Source organism: Diabrotica undecimpunctata, chromosome 6, assembly GCF_040954645.1.
Source record: "Diabrotica undecimpunctata isolate CICGRU chromosome 6, icDiaUnde3, whole genome shotgun sequence".
Classification (NCBI taxonomy): Eukaryota; Metazoa; Arthropoda; class Insecta; order Coleoptera; family Chrysomelidae; genus Diabrotica; species Diabrotica undecimpunctata.
Genome location: NC_092808.1, coordinates 115,094,504 through 115,113,841, shown reverse-complemented (window position 1 = coordinate 115,113,841; position 19,338 = coordinate 115,094,504). Strand labels below are relative to the sequence as shown.

General features: G+C 33.4%; 1 protein-coding gene across 4 annotated transcripts; it reads left to right on the top strand.

The window, feature by feature from the left end:
- The first annotated feature begins 10,097 nt into the window (after window positions 1–10,097).
- Window positions 10,098–17,534, top strand: LOC140443771 (uncharacterized). 4 transcript variants are annotated; one of them, XM_072535202.1, is made up of 4 exons: window positions 10,098–10,292; window positions 11,334–15,190; window positions 15,570–15,632; window positions 17,376–17,534. In XM_072535202.1, the coding sequence occupies exons 1-2, from the start codon at window positions 10,149–10,151 to the stop codon at window positions 12,153–12,155; spliced, it is 966 nt and encodes a 321-aa protein (XP_072391303.1). In that variant the 5' UTR covers window positions 10,098–10,148; the 3' UTR covers window positions 12,156–15,190; window positions 15,570–15,632; window positions 17,376–17,534. The 4 variants fall into 4 exon arrangements, with proteins under 4 accessions (XP_072391303.1, XP_072391304.1, XP_072391305.1 ...); XM_072535203.1 differs by having other exon boundaries at window positions 15,570–15,659; XM_072535204.1 differs by lacking the exon at window positions 15,570–15,632 and having other exon boundaries at window positions 11,334–14,817.
- Window positions 17,535–19,338: the final 1,804 nt, after the last annotated feature.

The following is a 19,338-nucleotide window of genomic DNA, read 5'->3' as shown; positions in this document are numbered from 1 at the left end:
TATATCGAAGATAAAACAAAGAATATCAATGGTAAGAAAAGAGAAAGGAGCCAAACAAAGAAAATGGAATACATATATGTTTAAAAATCCTAAAAAGAAGAATGAGCACCAGCAGAAAATAAAAGTAATATTAAATGAAAGAGGAGAACAAAACAACATTGAAGAAGAATGGAATATCATCAAAACGACAATTACAAATATGGCAAAGGAAACATTAGGTGAAACCTCAAGCCAAAGAAACGAGGAATGGTTTGACCAAGATTGCCAACAAGTAATAAATAGCAAAAATATAGCTAGACAGAAATGTCTACAAAGGGATTCCCGATCGAATAGAAAGGCATATGAAGAACTCAGAAAAGATGCAAAGAAAATATGCAGAAGGAAAAAGAGAGAAATGTTAAATAGAAAAATACAACAAATTACAGATTATAATAACAGAAGAGAGGCTAGAAAATTTTACAAGAAAATCAAGCAATGCACCCAAGGATACATAACAAGATCAACAGTTTGCAAGGACAAAAATGGGGCAATTATCAGCGAGAAAGATGAAATAATGAAAAGGTGGAAGGAGCATTTTCAAGAGCTGTTAAACCCAGAAAAAGAACAAAACGAAGATGAAGAGATAATTCACCACACAGCAGAACAACTAGTTGATCAGCCAACATTGGAAGAAACGATAAACGTCATAAAACATCTAAAAAATAACAAAGCACCTGGCACAGATGGAATAACTGCAGAACTGATAAAGAATGGTGGATATGCGCTATGGAGGCGTATCCATAAACTAATCGACCGCATATGGACACTAGAAGTCATCCCAGAAGATTAGAAAGTGGGAATCATACTTCCTATGTACAAAGAGGGAGACAAACGACTCTGCAAAAATTATAGGGGCATAACAGTTTTAAATGTCATCTACAAGATATTATCAGGAATTATATACAGCCGCCTGGAATCGTTTTCGGAGGAGATTATTGGTGAATACCAATGTGGCTTCAGACCAAAGAGGTCAACTATAGACCAAATACATATGTTAAGAGGTATACATGAAAAATGTGTTGAATATAACATACCTATTTACAACTTGTATATCGATTTCAAACAGGCGTTTGATGGAGTAGATCGACAAAAGATGTTAAAGCAACTATCTATGTTAGGGATAACCAATAAGTTGGTTAAACTTATACGAATGACTCTGGAGGATTCCAAAGCTATGATGAGAATAGATGGAGATATGATGCAGGCATTTGATATTGAAAATGGAGTTAGACAAGGGGATGCCTTATCAACAACACTTTTTAATCTAACTTTAGAAGCTGTTGTTGGAAAACTGGATATAAACGGCTGTATTAATACAAGATCTATGCAAATATGCGCATATGCGGATGATGTTGCCATAATAAGCCGCAACAAAAGGGTATTAAGCGAAAAAGTTATAGAACTGAAAAGAGAAACTGCTATGTTTGGTCTATATATAAATGAAAGCAAAACAAAATATATGGAGTACACAAAATCGAATGAACATGAGAATCTGAAGGTAGACAACCATACCTACAAATATGCCTCCACTTTTCCCTACCTAGGCTCAATAATAAATGACAACAACAACATCAGTCAAGAAATACAAGCACGGATTCTTAGCGGTAATAAGTGCTTTTATGCATACAAAGACTTAATGAAAAGTAAGTTACTGAATCGTGAGTCTAAGCTGAGAATCTACAAAACAGTAATTAGACCAGTGGTCACATATGGATGTGAAACGTGGACCCTCTCAACCACTGATGAAAATCAACTGAGAATATTTGAGCGCAAAATACTAAGGAAGATATTTGGACCAACCCAATGCAGCGATAGTTCGTGGAGAATTAAAATGAACCACGAGCTGGATGAACTAATGCAGAGCGCAGATATTGTCAGATTTGTAAAGTCACAAAGGCTAAACTGGCTTGGTCACATAGAAAGAATGCCAGATAATCGAGCTGTAAAAGTAGTCCAGAGATGGAAGCCCCAAGGAAACAGAACAAGAGGAAGGCCCCGTAAAAGATGGATAGACGACGTAGAGAGGGATCTTAAAACCATGAACATCAGGCAGTGGCGAAGGAAAGTATCCGACAGGGCAGAATGGAAGAACATTGTTAAGCAGGCCAAGACTCACAAAGGGTTGTAACGCCATTAGAAGAAGAAGAAGAAGAAGAGGAAGAGTTCTCAGAGCCTAGATTAGAAAAGTCAATAGGACCTAGGTCTGAAAAACTATTATTCTGAAACTCTAGCCTTCTGAAGTTATTAGATTCAGGTGTTAAGTTAACGTCAAGCGCACTAATTTACAGTTAAGTGAACGATTATATTTATTTTTGAAAATAGATGAATGAAAAATAGATGCATCGTATTTTAGTCTTTAGAAAACCGCCAAAAAGTCTTCGAAAAACTAATGAACAGTGATAGAAAATGTGCTGCTAAAGCGACATAAGAATTATCATGTTTTCACTAATGGTGCACACTTATCCAATGCCAACATAGCTGCAGTTCCGGCTTATCTTTAGAAAACTGATGAGGAACAACCACACCGACAAGTGCTGCTAGAGCGGCATAAGACATCTCACGCTTTCACGCATGCAAAATACATACCTGACCTCAACAAAGCAACAACAGCATTAGATTTAAAAAAAACGCTGAATCATTATTAAAAAAAAATGAAGAATCGCCGCAGTGATACTTGCTACACGATCTACTGTTGTACTATTGTTTCTGATATTATTATATCGAACAAAGCCATGAGAAAACTGTGTCTCTGAGGACTTCGTCTAAGGACTAGCAACTCCAGTGGAGTCCTACGCTACATGTAGCTTTTTCCGTTTATAACTTAAACATCCTGGTTTTTTAACATCAAATATGTAATTTAAAGTTAATTTACCTATATTTAAAGGGTTTTTACCCATTTATTTAGTGGCTTTAAATATGTAAATCCAGATACTACTAATGATCGAATCATCATCATTCTGGCTTTACAACCCTGCGTGGGTCCTAGCCTCCTCAAGAATTTCTCTACACTCGACCCTATCCATCACCTTTCTCCGCCAAGCACGTATTCCCATATTTCTTATGTCTTTATCGATGTTATCAAGGAACATTGCTCTTGGTCTTCCTCTTCTTCTCCGACCAATGGGTCTATCAAGCAGCGTTTTTCTAGCTAGGTAATTTTGTTCCATCCGCATTATATGCCCTATCCACCTCAGACGTCCTATCTAAATATGTTTTACGATATTAGGTTCTTGGTACAATCCATGGGTACAAAGAGTTACTAATGTTGAGGTACTTCGTCGCATGTGTAAACAAAAAGAATTATTAAGAATAATCAAAGAGAGGAAAATGCAATACTTGGGTCATGTGTTGAGAGGCGAAAGATATGAATTACTTCAAGTTATACTGGAAGGAAAAGTACAGAAGTTCGACCGCTCATCCGCAGAGATCTTTCGCGCAGCAGTTTCCAAAACTACAATTGCCATTTGGATCGCCAACCTTCGAAAGAAGACGGTGCAATGAGAAGAAGAAGGTTCCTGGTATATTCTATATACCAGAATTGTCATTCATTGCTCCATAGATTTGCCTTAGTACTTTTCTTTCGAAAGATCCTAACATGTTTTCATTATCTTTTGTCCACTTGTAGAGTTCAGGTCTCTGAACCATATGTTAGAACTGGGCGAATTATTGTTTTGTAGACTTTTATTTATTTTTTTTTTTATCAAATAAAAGGCATATATCGAGCACAGTTTAATTTAATCTTGCCCAAATACTTTCGATCCCTAGATTATCTTCAGGGGCATCTGAAATAAGCCAAGAAAAGTTTTTTTATAACTAAAGAAATTGATTAACTTCGATAAAAACTCGAAGTTTATGGTTGATAAGAGTTTTTATGTGATTAACGTTTATAGACTTACTTCGTCAATTGCGGCCTATCCGACAAAAATAAAATGTCATAAACATATAATTGTACAACACACTACACTACAAAAGGACAAACAAACACTTTAAAATTATTGAAGAATAGCTACATTGCGTACAGAAGCCGGAGACAGAATCGCTCCCGATCTAACGGAAATGTTGGTGTGACATGTGACAAATGACAGCTTGGATGAGCAGTCACAATCATAGATATGTGATCTGCACCTTTTAAAAATTCTATGAAACTAAGTATTGACCAAAGGTCCAACTGACACTACTATAGGAGGTCACTGATGAAATATAAAATTATATAGAATATTTTTTAAGTAGATTGAATAATCCAGATCTCACACTCAAACCTGTCTATAATAATTCGGGTGTTAGTTTGAGAGCAACTGAAGTCGACGTAAAGTAAGAATGCAAGAAAAAGACTAAACGATATATTAGACAGTGGGTAGTTGACTACAATAAAATGGTCTACCAAACACTATCAGTAATGTAGAAAGGAAGAAATCTGACTATGTAATTAAAATACTAAAAATTAAAAATCAAAATTGAAAGCAAAGTATATAAATGTGGTGTAATCCAAGTAGTTCAGTTGAACCCACAGTCAATGGTAGAACTATAAAATTAATATGGATGTGCTCAGTGCAGGAAGTCTAAACCAAAAAAACTCTTATCAACCATAAACTTTTTTTATCGAAGTTAATCAATTTCTTTAGTTATAAAAAAACGTTTCTTGGCTTATTTCAGATGCCCCTGAAGATGATCTAGGGATCGAAAGTACTTGGGCAAGATTAAATTAAACTGTGCTCGATATATGCCTTTTATTTGATCAAAGTTCATTTATTCGAGCATTCAACCTTATATTTATTTACTTTTATTTTTGCTTTAAGAAGGAGATTGAGCCCAAAACAGAATCTGTTTATCGTGCAAATTCTGCCGTTTATCTCTGCGGTAGTAGTATTTTCAGTATTAAGCAGCGCTCCCAGGTATACAAATTTATTCACTGCCTCGATGACGTCGTTTTCTATAACAAGAGGTCGTAGGATTTGTAGTTGCGTGCTTATTTTCATATACTTCGTTTTGTTGGTGTTTATTATTAAACCCATTTTTGTAGCTGATTCTTTTATTGCTACATACGCCTCTCGTACAGCGTTTTCCATTCTCCCAACAATATTGATATCATCAGCATAGATCAGGATTTGCACTGATTTATTATATACTGAACCAGTGATTGTGATTTATGGCACATATATTACTTTTTCCAGAGCCAGATTAAACAGTATATAGGAAAGAGTGTCTCCCTGGCGCAGCCCGTTATTTGTTTAAAAGATTCAGACAGTTCTTCCTGAATTCGTACTCTACATTCAACGTTTTTAAGAGTTAGTTTTAATAAATTTACCAGCTTATTTGGTATTCCTAGCTCTTTCACTGCTTTGAACATTTCTCTTTTATTCACAGAGTCGTAGGCTGCTTTGTAGTCTATAGTCTATAAATATGTGATGAGTATCAATGCCATATTCCAGTGTTTTTCCAAAATTTGTTTCAGGGTTGTAATCTGATGAGTTGCCGATTTACCACCTCTGAAACTCGCCTGGTATTTTCCTACTATCCGCTCTGCAAAATTATGGTGCCATACGGTGACATAGTACTGTGGAAAATATTTTACACGCTGCATTTAGAAGCGTAATTCCTCTGTGGTTAGAGCATTCAAAGATATCTTCTTTTTTGTGTACTTTAATATTCCATTCATTGGGGAGGGATTTCTGTGTCCATATTTCTTTTATAAGCTGCTATAATGCCATTATGGTATTATGGCCACCTTCTTTATATAGTTAAGCTGACGATTATCTATTCCGGGTGATTTGTTTCTGGCTAGTTTTTTAACTGCACCTTTAACTTCAAGAATCTTTGGTGGTTCCTCTTCCCTCTCGTCTATTCCCCTTACCTCATCTCTTTCGTCTTCCAGGTTTGCTTCTTCTTCCTCTATATTAAGTGCCTGGTTAAAGTATTCCACCCATTTAATACATCTTTCCTTGCTGTTAATAGGTCGCCATTCTGACTTCTGCATTATCTTGTGGTTGCCTTTAATTCTTTTCTGTTGATGTTAACTTTCTTATAGAATGCTTTGAATTCCTTCTCTCTGTTGGGGTTTTTTATATATTTAAGTTCCTTATTTAGATGGTTTGGTTTTTTGTGTATCCTCTTTTCTTCTCTTCTCTTTGTACGGTAATTCTCTATAGTTGTTCTAGTTCGTCGGGTAAGCATCCTTCTGTAGGCCTCATTTTTTTCTTTTGTTGCATTCTTGTATTTATCGTCAAATCAATGATTTTTACGGGCACAAATTTCTGTTTCTATTTCCTCTTTCGCTGCTGCTTCAATGTCCTCTTTTATTTGGTTCAGTAGGAGTCTATATCTGTCTGGCCTTCTTTATTTACATTTTGATTACTTAGCTTGTTGGTGATGTTTTCCGAGTACCGTTCTGCAATTGTCGCATCTCTCAGCTTTGCACATTTCTGCAGTTTATTACGTCTGTTCCATGCCTTAAATCTATTAAGATGTGGTCAATCTGACTCGTTGTTCTTCCATCAGGAGAGATCCAGGTGTATGTTCTTGTGTTTAAAATAGGTGCTAGCGACTGTCATATTGAGTGCTGCTGCTAAGTTTATCAGTCGTAATCCATTATCGCTACTGATTTTGTGTAGGCTATACTTTCCTATCGTGGGCATGAAAACTCGCTCTCGTCCTATCCTTGCATTCATGTCACCTAATACAATCTTAATGTGATTTCTGGGACATCTCCTGTAGGTTTGCTCTAGGTCTTCGAAGAACTGTTCTTTTATTTTCTCTAGTTTGTTATCAGTTGGGGCATGTGCATTGATCAAACTTTAATTAAAGAATTTTTCTTTTAAGCGCAAATAGCATTTTTTTTAATGTAGGCTTTAAAGTCAATAATAAAGCCTTTTGTTCTTCGGTTTACAATAAATCCCACCCCATCTATGTATTGAATTTCATTGTAGCTATAATATATGGAATGGGTTCTTTTGTCAAGAGTGCCAGTTCCCGTCCACCGCATTTCCTGTAGTGCTAAAATGTCTAGTAAATATATGGGTAGCAACCCTATAAATGTAGTTTGATTAACTTTGAGTTAAATCTTTGATAATTAAAAACTAAGATGCTTAAGTTACAAAAGGAATTAATGACATGGCAACAAAGACACCACTGGGGCTGCTAGTCCTCACAGACACTTTATCTAAGAACTAGCAACCCCAGTAAAGTCATACGTTGCCATGTGATTAATTTCTTTTGTCACTTAAACATCATAGTTTTTAATTTTTAAACATGTAACTCAAAGTTAATCAAACTACATTTAAAACCCATATATTCAGAGGCAGCGAAGCATGGGTCCTGAAAGAAACATCCAAAAACAAACTCGACACATTCGAAAGAAAAGTACTGAGGAGAATACTAGGACCTGTGAGGGAAAACGGAATCTTCAGAATTCGATATAACAACGAGCTCTATCAACTGTATAAGGAAACACCCCTGTCAGACTTCATTAGAATACAAAGATTGCAATGGGCCGGACATGTGATACGAATGGGAGAGGATAGGCTACCAAAACGAGCACTGAACGCCAGAATGCAGGGAAAGAGACCAGTTGGAAAGCCAAGAAAGCGCTGGGAAGACACAGTAAGCAGCGACGCACAAGCACTTTTAGGAGTCCGTGTATGGAGAAGAGCAGCCACAGACAGACAAGGGTGGAGGCAAAAAATAAAGGAGGCCAAGGCTCATTTTGGGCTGTAGTGCCGTAGAAGAAGAAGATATTCAGAGGCTTCAAACATATGCATCCAGATAGCACTGATGATCAAATAGTTATTCCGAAAACATTCTGTGATGTAGCCCGATAGGGTTTTATTATATTAATATACCTTTTAGGTATAGAGGAACTTTTTAGATAAAAAATTTTGTGATTCATGGTATACAGCCAACTACAGGAATTCAGTTTCCTTGTAGATATTTACAATTTAGATAATAAGGACTTTTAATGTTTGGCTTCAATAAGAAAAGAACAATTCGAGGAACTATTTACTTATTGTGATCTTGTTTTCGAAAACGGTCAACACAGATACATTAACGAAAGGGATTCATTGATGTTTCTATGCCAGTTGAGACAAGATTTGAGTGACAGTTTTCTCATGGTTTTATTTGGTTACAACAGAAGACAATACATTAGTATAATAGTATATCGTGTTAGAAGATTACTAATTCAAATGTTTGTTGTGCAAAACATTGGGCCCCAAGCAATACCAAGAAATCAATTTATTCAGTAATATGTAACGGCTTTCTCTTATATTTTATACAATCCGAATCCGAATGAACCAAAGGTAATTGTATTATTAAATGCAAAATATGCCTACTTACATAAAAGCAACCGTTTTTAAGTATTTCGACAATCTTAACCAATGCACAAAAGTAGGCATGTTTTAAAACCAACATTAGTTGTAGCACCTGATGGCTATATTTTGTCGATTTTGGGACCATACTTTTCTGATTCGTTCAATAATGACGCTAAAATACTTCAACATTAATTTACCAGAGATGGAAATTATTTAATCAAGAGTTTGGTTCCAAAATGGAGACATAGTTCTGGTAGACAGAGAATATCAAGATTGTATACCATTTTTATCATTACTATGCATCAAACATAAAATTCCACCACTTTTAACAAGTGGACAAAAGCAACTTTCAAATGAAGATGCTAATAATTCACGAATTGTTACGAAAAATCGATGGATTGTAGAAGGAAGAAATGGAAATTTACGCATTCTTTAAATTCTTTGTCAATTCTATAAACATGCAACATGTAAAAAAACTAAATGATATCTACCGTATTGCTGGTGCACTATTCAGTGAGCATATAAACGAAGATCTGCTACACCTGACCGAACAAAAGAGGGTACAAAATGAAATTAAGTCCAGAAAGTGGGGTTGGATCGGTCACTCCGAAAAAATAGTTCCAGTATCGCAAAGACGGCCCTAGAGTGGAATCCCCAAGGGAATAGAAAAAGGGGTCGCCCAGTACAAACTTGGAGAAGTTCCATCATGGACGAGATAAGAGGCCAAGGAAAGTCTTGGAATGAGGTGAAGGCCTTAGCGCAAAATAGAACCTGATGACGCGTTTTCACTGAAGCTTTATGCTCCACTTAGGAGTTCAAGAACCTTATATAGATGTAATAACGTGATATTTTAGGTATTATCGATGCAGCAAGTGTCACTGGCGCGATTTTTCATTTTTTAAATAATGATTCAGCGTTTTTTTTTTTGAAAATTAAATGGTGTTTGTTCGTCAGCTTTTTAGAGGTGGTTTAATAGTTTTCTGAAGATAAGACGGAACTACAGCTATGCTGGTAAGTGGTATTGGATAAGTGTGCATCGTTAGTGAAAACATGATAATTCTTCTATCGCTTTAGCAGCACATTTCCTTTCACTGTTTTTCAGTTTTTCAAAGACTTTTCTGAAGACTAAAATACGATGCATCTATTTTTGACTACAGATTTATATTCAGCGTGCAAATGTGCATTAAGAAAAGTGTATGTTCTTTTAAAAATAAATATAATCATTCAGTTGACGTAAACTGAACACCTGAATCCAATAACTTCAGAGGGCTGTAGCTTCTGAATAATAGTTTGACCGCGGCCGGTTTTCCATAAGGATAGTTGCAGGGTTGTTTCACACAAAAGACAAAACGTTTTTTTCAGGTGGCAATTTTTAGAGGTTGGACATGCGATTATGTCAAGAAAAACAAGTACATAGAGCAGAAAATATCAGAACGCTTACCAAATACAGAGTATTTAAAAAATAAAACATAATACCTGTTAATCTTTAAATCTATCCCTATCTACCATACAGTAAAAACAACAATAAACAAAATCGTATAAAAGGCTGGCAAGACAAAATCAATAAAAAATAGCAGAATAGAAAAGCACAAAAAACTTACAAAAGATAAAATGATCTTGGTTAGGCACATGTACAACTGGGACATGAAAAGAAGAAGCGATTACCACAAGTTGTTCGTTGACAAGGCGTTTGCTTAGACAAGTAAAGAGTCTAAGACAAGGCGATTACCAGACAGAAGAGTGTCAAGAGTGAGGTTATTCGTTATTGTTTTTGTTTTGTGATCTGTGATTAAAACATATAAACAAATGGCATTATTAACAACAAATATTAAAAAAGTAGACGTTAATAAAATTTGTAGAATATGTTTGTTACATTGTGATGTAACACCTTTAAGCGATAATAACCATTACGAGATTTTAATAATGCTGCAATTATGCTTTAAAATACAGGTAAAAAATTAGGTGTTTAAGGTTATTTGCTTTTGTATCAATTTTTAAATATGGAATATTATATTTGGATAATACTGTTAATACTCACTTAATTTGACCTTTTGTCAACTTTTCTTTACCAATAAATAATTTCAGTTTTTACCAATATTTATTATCTTAATAGTTACATTTAAAATAGTATTTTCTCTATTTGAGTTCATGTACTGAGTAAACTACATGAAAATAAGTGACTTTATTACATGAAGTCACTTATTTTCTTTATGAAAGTTTTCACCAATGCAATGGTTGTATTTCTCCATTCTCCATTATTTAACAGAGTTAAAAGTACTCAAATATGACAGCTACTCGCTAATGGAGGAAAAATGAAATGTATGTTCGGATCTGTTTGCATTCTGATATGAAAATCAACAAAAATTAAAAAATCTTCTAAAAAAAATTAATGCATAGGTCTTGTGGAAAGTAATAACAAGAAGAAACATCCGCAGAAGAGATTTTATTTTCAAGCTTTCCAGATAACTGCCAAAACCGTTTGTGCACCCCAAAAATTTTCTAAAGATAACTTCCTGTGAGTGCTTTCGCAAGGCCTTTGGGAAATTACATTTAAATGTAATAAAATAAACATATTGCAATGTACCATTGTTTGGAATGTACCAAAGTAGCAAAAGAATACTTTTGTGTAAATTATAAATAAAATTAAGCAGTTGCTGTATTTCATATGTTTTAATTTAATTTAATTATTCACAATTTTGTTAGAAAGTTTGTCAAATAAATTCATTTCAAATACAAAGAGGCGTTCTACCGTGAGTTTTAAAATAAACTTCTAGTGGGAAAATATTTCACATGGTCTGTGTAGGCAGGAGCCATGCGCTGTCCCTCTGGGGTTAACGAAAAATGTACAAAAGAATTGATTTTAATTTCCCATACGCCATAATTATCATATTGGAGATTAGACATGTTTAATAATAAATTTAAAACATTAGTATTATTTTATTCCATATTTGTCAGTTCTACATACAAATTCTAATAAACACTATATTTTAGGAAGATGTTTCATACTCCTCCAACATTTGCCAGATTTGCTCGGATGAGTTGAAATTGGTAAATTTGTTCATTAAGAAGTTGAGACGGAGTGCAGAAATATTTAAAGAGATATACCAGCAGAATCACTATCAAGCAGTACACCGAGAAAGTGAGAATTTAGAGCATAAAAATAATTTGGCTTTCAAGAATGAGCAAGACAATATTTTATTAGAAAGTAATAAAAATCAGATTGAAATAATAATAGAACAGAACTTAAATGATCATAAATCCCAGCCTGATAATGATTTAAATGAGGATTTGATAGAAGACAAAACTTACTGCAATAAAACTGATCAACACATACAGGAAACTGAACATCACAGACAAACTTCCAGTTGTAATAAATTATCATCGAAATATTTGAATGATCAATATTCAGAGATATCATATATAAATTGCAATGGCTCCCATATTTTTGAGACTGAAACTGTGACAGATGATTCTCATGTGTTATCTATTAAACATAGCAGTATATGTAGCAAAAATGACAAACGATATGTTTGTAAAATATGTAATAAATATTTTTCTATTAAATCTAACTTAAGACGACACAAGAATGTAGTTCATGAAAAATCTAAACGGTTTTTGTGTGGTATTTGTGGCGAACAATTTACAGTGAAAAACTCTCTAAAACACCATCTTTACATCCATACAAACACAAAACCATATGTGTGCAGTATTTGTCATAAGTCATTTAGGCAGCCAAATGCTCTGTTAAGACATAAAAGAACTAAGCATGTCAAAGAAAAAAAATTGAATGTAATATTTGCAGTAAAAAGTTGAAACATGAATCTACTTTAAGGAAGCATGAATTAACACATCTTGCAGAAACAAGTTGAGTGTAAAAGAAGAATATATTGGTAGAGTTCATAAAAAATAAAAGATGATTATTCATAAACATTCTGGCTTTAGAACCCTATGTGGGTCCTAGCCTCCTCAAGAATTTCTCTCCAGTCGTCCCTATCCATCACCTTTTTCCGCCAAGCATGTATTCCCATATTTCTCATGTCTTCATCAATGTTATCAAGGAAACTTGTTCTAGGTCTTCCTCTTCTTCTCTTACCAATGGGTCTATCAAGAATATTTTTTCTAGCTGGGTCATTTTGTTCTATCCTCACTACATGCCCTATCCACCTCAGACGTCCTAGCTTAATATGTTTTAGAATATCAGGTTCCTGGAATATTCTATAAAGTTCGAAGTTGTATTGTCTTCTCCACACTCCATTGTCACTCACTGCTCCATAAATTCGCCTTAGTATTTTTCTTTCGAAACATCTTAACATGTTTGCATTATTTTTTGTTAGAGTCCAGGTCTCTGAACCATATGTTAGGACTGGTCGTATTATTGTTTTATAGAGTTTTATTTTTGTATTTCTCGATATAACTGTGGATTTAAGGAGTAGATTGAGCCCAAAATAGCATCTTTTGGCCGTGCAAATTCTGCGGTTTATCTCTGTGGTAGTATTATTTTCAGTGTTAAGGGGTGTCCCCAGGTATACAAATTCGTTCACGGCTTCGATGACGTCGTTTTCTATAACAAGTGGTCGTAGTATTTGTAGTTGTGTGCTTATTTTCGTATACTTCATTTTGTTAGTGTTTATTATTAAACCCATTTTTGTAGCTGATTCTTTTAATGCTTCATACGCCTCTTACAGCATTTTCGTTCTCCCAACAATATTGATATCATCAGCATAGGCCAGGATTTGCAAGGATTTATTATATATTGAACCAGTGGTTGTGATTTGTGTTGCTTTGAACATTTCTCTTCTATTCACAGAGTCGTAGGCTGCTTTATAGTCTATAAATATGTGATGAGTATCAATGCCATATTCCAATGGTTTTTCCAAAATTTGTTTCAGGGTTGCAATCTGATGAATTGTCGATTTACCACCTCTGAAACCAGCCTGGTGGTATTTTCCTACTATTTATTCTGTATATGGTGCCATACAATGACATAGTAAGTACTGTGGAAAATATTTTATACGCTGCATTTAGAAGCGTAATTCCTCTATGGTTCGAGCATTCAAAGATATCTCCTTTGGTCATTTGTTTCTGGCTAGTTTTTTAAATGCATCTTTAACTTTAAGAATCATTGGTGGCTCCTCTTCCCTCTCGTCTGTTCCCCTTACCTCATCTCGTTTGTCTTCCAGATTTTCTTCTTCCTCTATAATAAGTGCCTGGTTAAAGTATTCCACCCATCTATTCAATACATATTTCCTTATTGTTAATAGGTCGCCATTCTGACTCTGCATTATCTTCTGGTTGCCTTGAATTCTTTTCTGTTGATGTTAACTTTCTTATAGATTGCTAAATTATATAAGAAAGTTATTGTAATAAAGTATAATAAACTTAAATTGGGTGCCCAGTTAACAATCAATGTTTTAAACAAGCTCCATGGGCGTATTGAGGCCAATGTTTTGCATCTTGGATGGCCCTGTTATTAGCTGGTATTAGGTCAAGGTGAGTGCATGCCTGAGTCCAGTCTGTACAAACCAATAGATGTTCAGGATTTTGCACTTCGCCACAGTCACACTTTACTCTGTATAGCCCCATATTTTAAGTTTGACCTACATCGTTACATGCCTGTTCTGAGTCTATTTAGAGACGTCCATCAAATAGAAAAGTTTAGAGCGAAAGGAAGCAATGTAAGAGTGTAACGATGTCGTCTGGGCAAAGTGTGTAGAACATCTAATAAATTAATTGAACAGTGGTTTATTAGAGAAGCAAATATGTGTAATATTAATATTGAACCTGTAATAATTAACATTGGAGATAACAGTTCAGATTATGAAGGTGATGAAAATGAAATATGAGAAACGGAAAACATACATTCAAAATCTTGGAACAATATTATTTGAGCTAAATAATTTTTATTCTTTAAATAATTTTACTGTTACATCAACACACTGTAAATATTATTGTATATTTAATTATATTTTTTTATAAATTGTTTATTTATTTATTAATCACTAATGGTATTAAAAGAATCTATTAAGCTACTTCAAATGTAGCTGTAATTCTGCAAAAAAATTTTAAAGCAAAACTAAACATTTTATTTATTTGGTAACGACAAATTTTATAATATCCGTGTTCGGAGCAGTAGCCACTTTCCTTCACTTGCTGTTGCCTGGAGTAAATTTTCCACTTATTTCGTACGCTTTGAATTATGATGCACGGGTAAAGAACCATAGACACAACCGTATTTATTTTTTGTATTCTCGTATCAGCGTCCCCTAAACAAAATTATCACCAGCCGCCACTATTATATACGGTAGGTATCATAGTACATAAAAAGAAATAGTAGTGCAAGAGAGATAGGGCAGCGGGGAAGTTTGTTTGGACGATTCCAGTCGTACGTAATGGCGGCGGCGCTACAGTCACTCTAGGTGGGGGTATGAGACGCATGTGCCGTGGAAGAATTGAAGATTGAAGTTGAAGAATGAAGGTTGGTGTTGTGTTGGTCTGTTGGTATTGTATTATTTGTATTGTACGCCATTGAAATATTGCAAGTTGAATTTTGTTTTGTTTTGTCTTTGTTGTAATCATCTTATTGATTGTTGATGATTGTTGATCGTTAAAATGGAACAAAATAAAAGAAAAGAAAAAGCCAACCATGTTGTGTTCCTGGTTGTAAGGACCACACAAGCAGTAGATTTCGTTTTCCAAATCCGAAAAATGAAATGGACACGTTGGAATGGTTGAAAGTAATTAAGAGAGGAGTATTAAACAATTATACACCTCTTACTGTTTACAATAAATTTCGTGTTTGCTCTAGACATTTTACAGACGAAGATAAAGTGGATTTTTACCAGCAATAGGTAAGCACTGTACCTCATAGCAAATGTTTGTTAGCAAACTTAAATTAAATAATATTTTGTCTGTTTAAACTGTTATTGTTTAAATTAATGTTAATCCTATCATATGAATCTTACTTATATATTTTAAAATCATCAAAACTTATAAATCTAATTGTACTTAATTGTATTCCGCAAATATGACTTTGATTTTTAATATAAGTATTATGAATATTAATTGTAGTTAATTATTATAAATTTTGATGGGCCTTCTGGGCAACATATTATTTGGGTTCATTTCTGATGATGATAAAGATCAAGATATCTAGTACTTGTTTATTTATTAGTCCAACAGATTTATTTATTGGTTATGTTCTGTTAAAATATTGTATTTAAATTTCAGGCTCTCAGAATGCAGCAGATATTGAAGAAGAAACTCAAACTATAAGGTTTATTGATGTACATGGTAATATCAAATATTCTATATTCTTTGGTAATATATTATAAAAATATGTCTTTACATTTTTCATTCAGTAAGTGTGCCAGATGCTATAACCACTTTCAAAGCTTTGCTTATAAATAATTTTATATCTTTTCATTCACCTGAAAGCAATTGTGAAAATGATGTTAGTGAGGGAGCATTAGATAGATGCATTAGGTTTTTTTTAACAGGTGAGGTATTACCAGGTTGTAAACCTTTGGCACCTGAAGTGAATGTTGCACTTCCTCTTTCAGTTTCAAATGTTATGAGAACTCAGGTGGGAAGGTGTACTGTAACCTATGTTGCAGGATATGTAGCAAAGAAAGTATTGAAGGTTTCCTGTGAGCAATGTAAATATAATATGTTATTTAGAGTAAAGAAAGAGGATACAGATTTCATTGAAATTGAATTGTTTAAATTTTTCACCATTCAACTGTAAAATCCATTCAAATACAGGTATAAATATATGTAAATTTATTGTTAGACTTTCTCTGTATATGTGGTGTAAAAGTGTAAATGCAATTGTAAATGGCAGAGACCAGAAGTTTATTAACTTACTTAAAAATAAACCAGACTACACTATGATAGATCCTATGAAATTAGTAGCTCACAGAAAATATGAAAGTAGGAGAAAACAATTTTGTAAGTACAGGTCATAAGTGTAATTAAATTATTTCCAGTATAAAACTGTACAATTTGTATGTTATTCATTCTTGTTTACAGTTTCATATTTCCATTTTGTTGTAAACAAATAAAATTGTGTTTTCTATTTACTGGACTCATTTGGAATCTTTAAAATTCTTTTTATTGTTTTACATATATCTTCATCATCAAACATTTTCCATCTGCTCCTGAATCTAGGTCTTTCACAATTGCTTTCATCTGTATCTACCTTGTCTTATAGAACAAGGGTGAACAGTTTGGGAGAAATGCTATGTCCTTGTCTGGCTCCCCATTGTAGTACATAGTTACATATTTTACTTTAATTATACATAATCACATATTTTCCTTTTATTATACATACTTAGTTACATATTTTACTTTAATTATACTTAGTTACAAATTCATGAAATTCAAAGAAATTGCATATAATTTGTGAACACTGTGTATTTAAAAATTCTCCTTTGATGTAAGTTCTGGAAAGAATGTTACTTACTCTTTGTTTACAAAGGTTTTCAAAACATTTTAATTGTAAATGAATGAGATATTTCACTCGCCATTGTAGTACATAGGTACATATTTTACTTTAATTATACATGGGCACATATTTTACTCATAAACATAGTTTATTTTTTATTTATATATGTTTGTGTGTAAAATACATTAGATACATAATAAATCTCTAACATATACACACACACACACACACACATATATATATATATATATATATATATATATATATATATATATATATATATATATATATATACACAAACATACAAATAGCATAGCAAGACTAAAGAGCCTCATGCTGCTCTGCACTATTCAGTAAATATATAGATGAAACTAGCCTCCCATAGCACATCAGCGTGGTATGGGGGGGAGGGTGAGGAAAGCCTGGGGAGCATTGGGGCTCGAAGGAGTGGTCCCTAATTTACTAGGACCAATCTTTCTCACCTCAATGAATTGTATGCCTGAATATCCATATGGGTATGCAAGTCTCCGCAGGTAGGGCTTACTTATTTCGGTTGCTGCTTGTGTGTAATTCCATATATCATTTTGCAGGTTGCAGTGAATAGATGGTTAAGTTCAGAATGGAGCCTAGTTTCGTGGATACAGGTGAAGACCACCACAATGGCAGTGATGACGATCTTTATAATTTATTATATCTCTGTGATTCCTCAAATTTTATAAATTACAGAAATAAATAAATTTTTAAGAATATCTGTTTTTTATGTTGATGTTTTAATGTAATGGAAAACAGATATAGTCACAAAATAATAAATAAAAACTTTTCCTGTGCCAAAACATATGTCTCTATCTGATATGTTATACATTTATGGTATACAAAATTGCATAAGTGTATACTACATTTTTGGACAGAGAATATATTTTGGCATAGAATAAGTTTTTATTTATTATTTTATGACTATATTTGTTTTCTATATAATATTCAGAACATTTTGAATTTCCCGCCTAAAATTCAGAAATTTATTTTTTGAATTTCCCGCCTAAAATTCAGTATATCCTTTTTGAATTTCCCGCCTTAAATTCAGAACCTACATTTTGAATTTGCCGCTAAATTTTTAGTTCCCGATTCCGAACTTATTTGGCGCTAGAAACTCTCTCCCCACTTTTTCTCCGGCACTTACCTTACTATGGGGGGTATATACTATGGTAGGTATATTTAAACTAATAAATTTGACCGTCGCATGAGACGGGGGATCCAATCAATTGTCATCTACAGCCATTAAATTTTTAAAATAATAAACTTTTTGCATATAATCCAAGTAAATATAAAGTATGAGATGGTGAACTCATGTCGTTTGATTTGATGTGTCATATGCTAGTATCTGGCTAGTTCACTATTTTGTAAATAGTCAGACGCCCTTTTCAGGTCAATAAAGCAAATTTACCTTATGCTTTATATATAAAGCAAATATGTCTATTATCATCCATAGTGTCATATGATATGTCGCTATACATTCAATAATAACGAAGACTATATGTAATGCCATTTTGGAAGTCTCTTTGTTTGTTTTTTCTATCTAAATATATTCGTTATATTCTCTCCTTTTATTTGCTATGTCGCATATTAGGATTTGCTTAGTTGTTTATTTTATCCTCAGCCTGAGGCCTTCTGTAAGTCAAAAAATCAAAATTTGCCTAATGGTAAATCTATTTTTATCTATAGTGCCCTATGATATCTCCTATGTCGCTATAATATATTCATTAATAATGAAGATACCTTTGTCCTTTTAGAAGTTGCCTTGTTTGTTTTTTTTTATCATGTTAGGATTCGATTATTTATAAGTCAATAAATCAAAATTTACACTACAAAATCAAAACTATACGTTCAAAAATATGGAAGATACTGTCTAGTGCCCTTTTGGTAGTCGCCTTGTTTATTTTTTCTATCTGAATATATTCGTGTTATCCTTCCCTTTCATTTGCTATGTCGCATGTTAGGTTTCATTCAATTGTATTTTTTTTACTCAGCCAGAGGCCTTCTTTAAGTCAATAAATCAAAATTTGTCTTTCAGTTAAACTATTTTTATGCATAGGGTATGTAACTATACGTTCATTATTAATGAAGACAATGTGTAATGCCCCTTGGCTAGTGTTTGTTTAGTTTGTTTTTTCTATCTTAATATATTTGTGATATATTTCCCTTTCATTTAACAAATCACACGCCTCAATCAGACCAAATACAACATATTCGCTAAGGTCCATTCGCTTAGCTCGGGCCTATTTTGACAGATCTATAGCTGGAAACCTACAACACAAAAGTTCCTAGGTCACAGTATTAACAACTTAAATAAACTTTTATTACAGACTTCTTTCATTAAAAAAAGAAGAATTAGTATAAATAGTGGAAGATTATACTAAACCCATAAAATTTTGGGTAGTATATATTTAAAAAATATGTTTCAGTTGTTATAATTTAACATAAGTATTTATTATATGGTGCAGATAAATAAATATTGATAGTTGGTAATTCGTAAAGTTCTATTTTTTACTATTTAGT

Coding starts and splice junctions, on each gene's coding strand:
- LOC140443771 (XM_072535204.1), top strand. CDS start 10,149: ATGGCATTATTAACAACAAATATTAAAAAAGTAGACGTTAATAAAATT. Junction 10,293..11,333: donor AATTATGCTTTAAAATACAG/GTAAAAAATTAG, acceptor ACTATATTTTAG/GAAGATGTTTCATACTCCTC.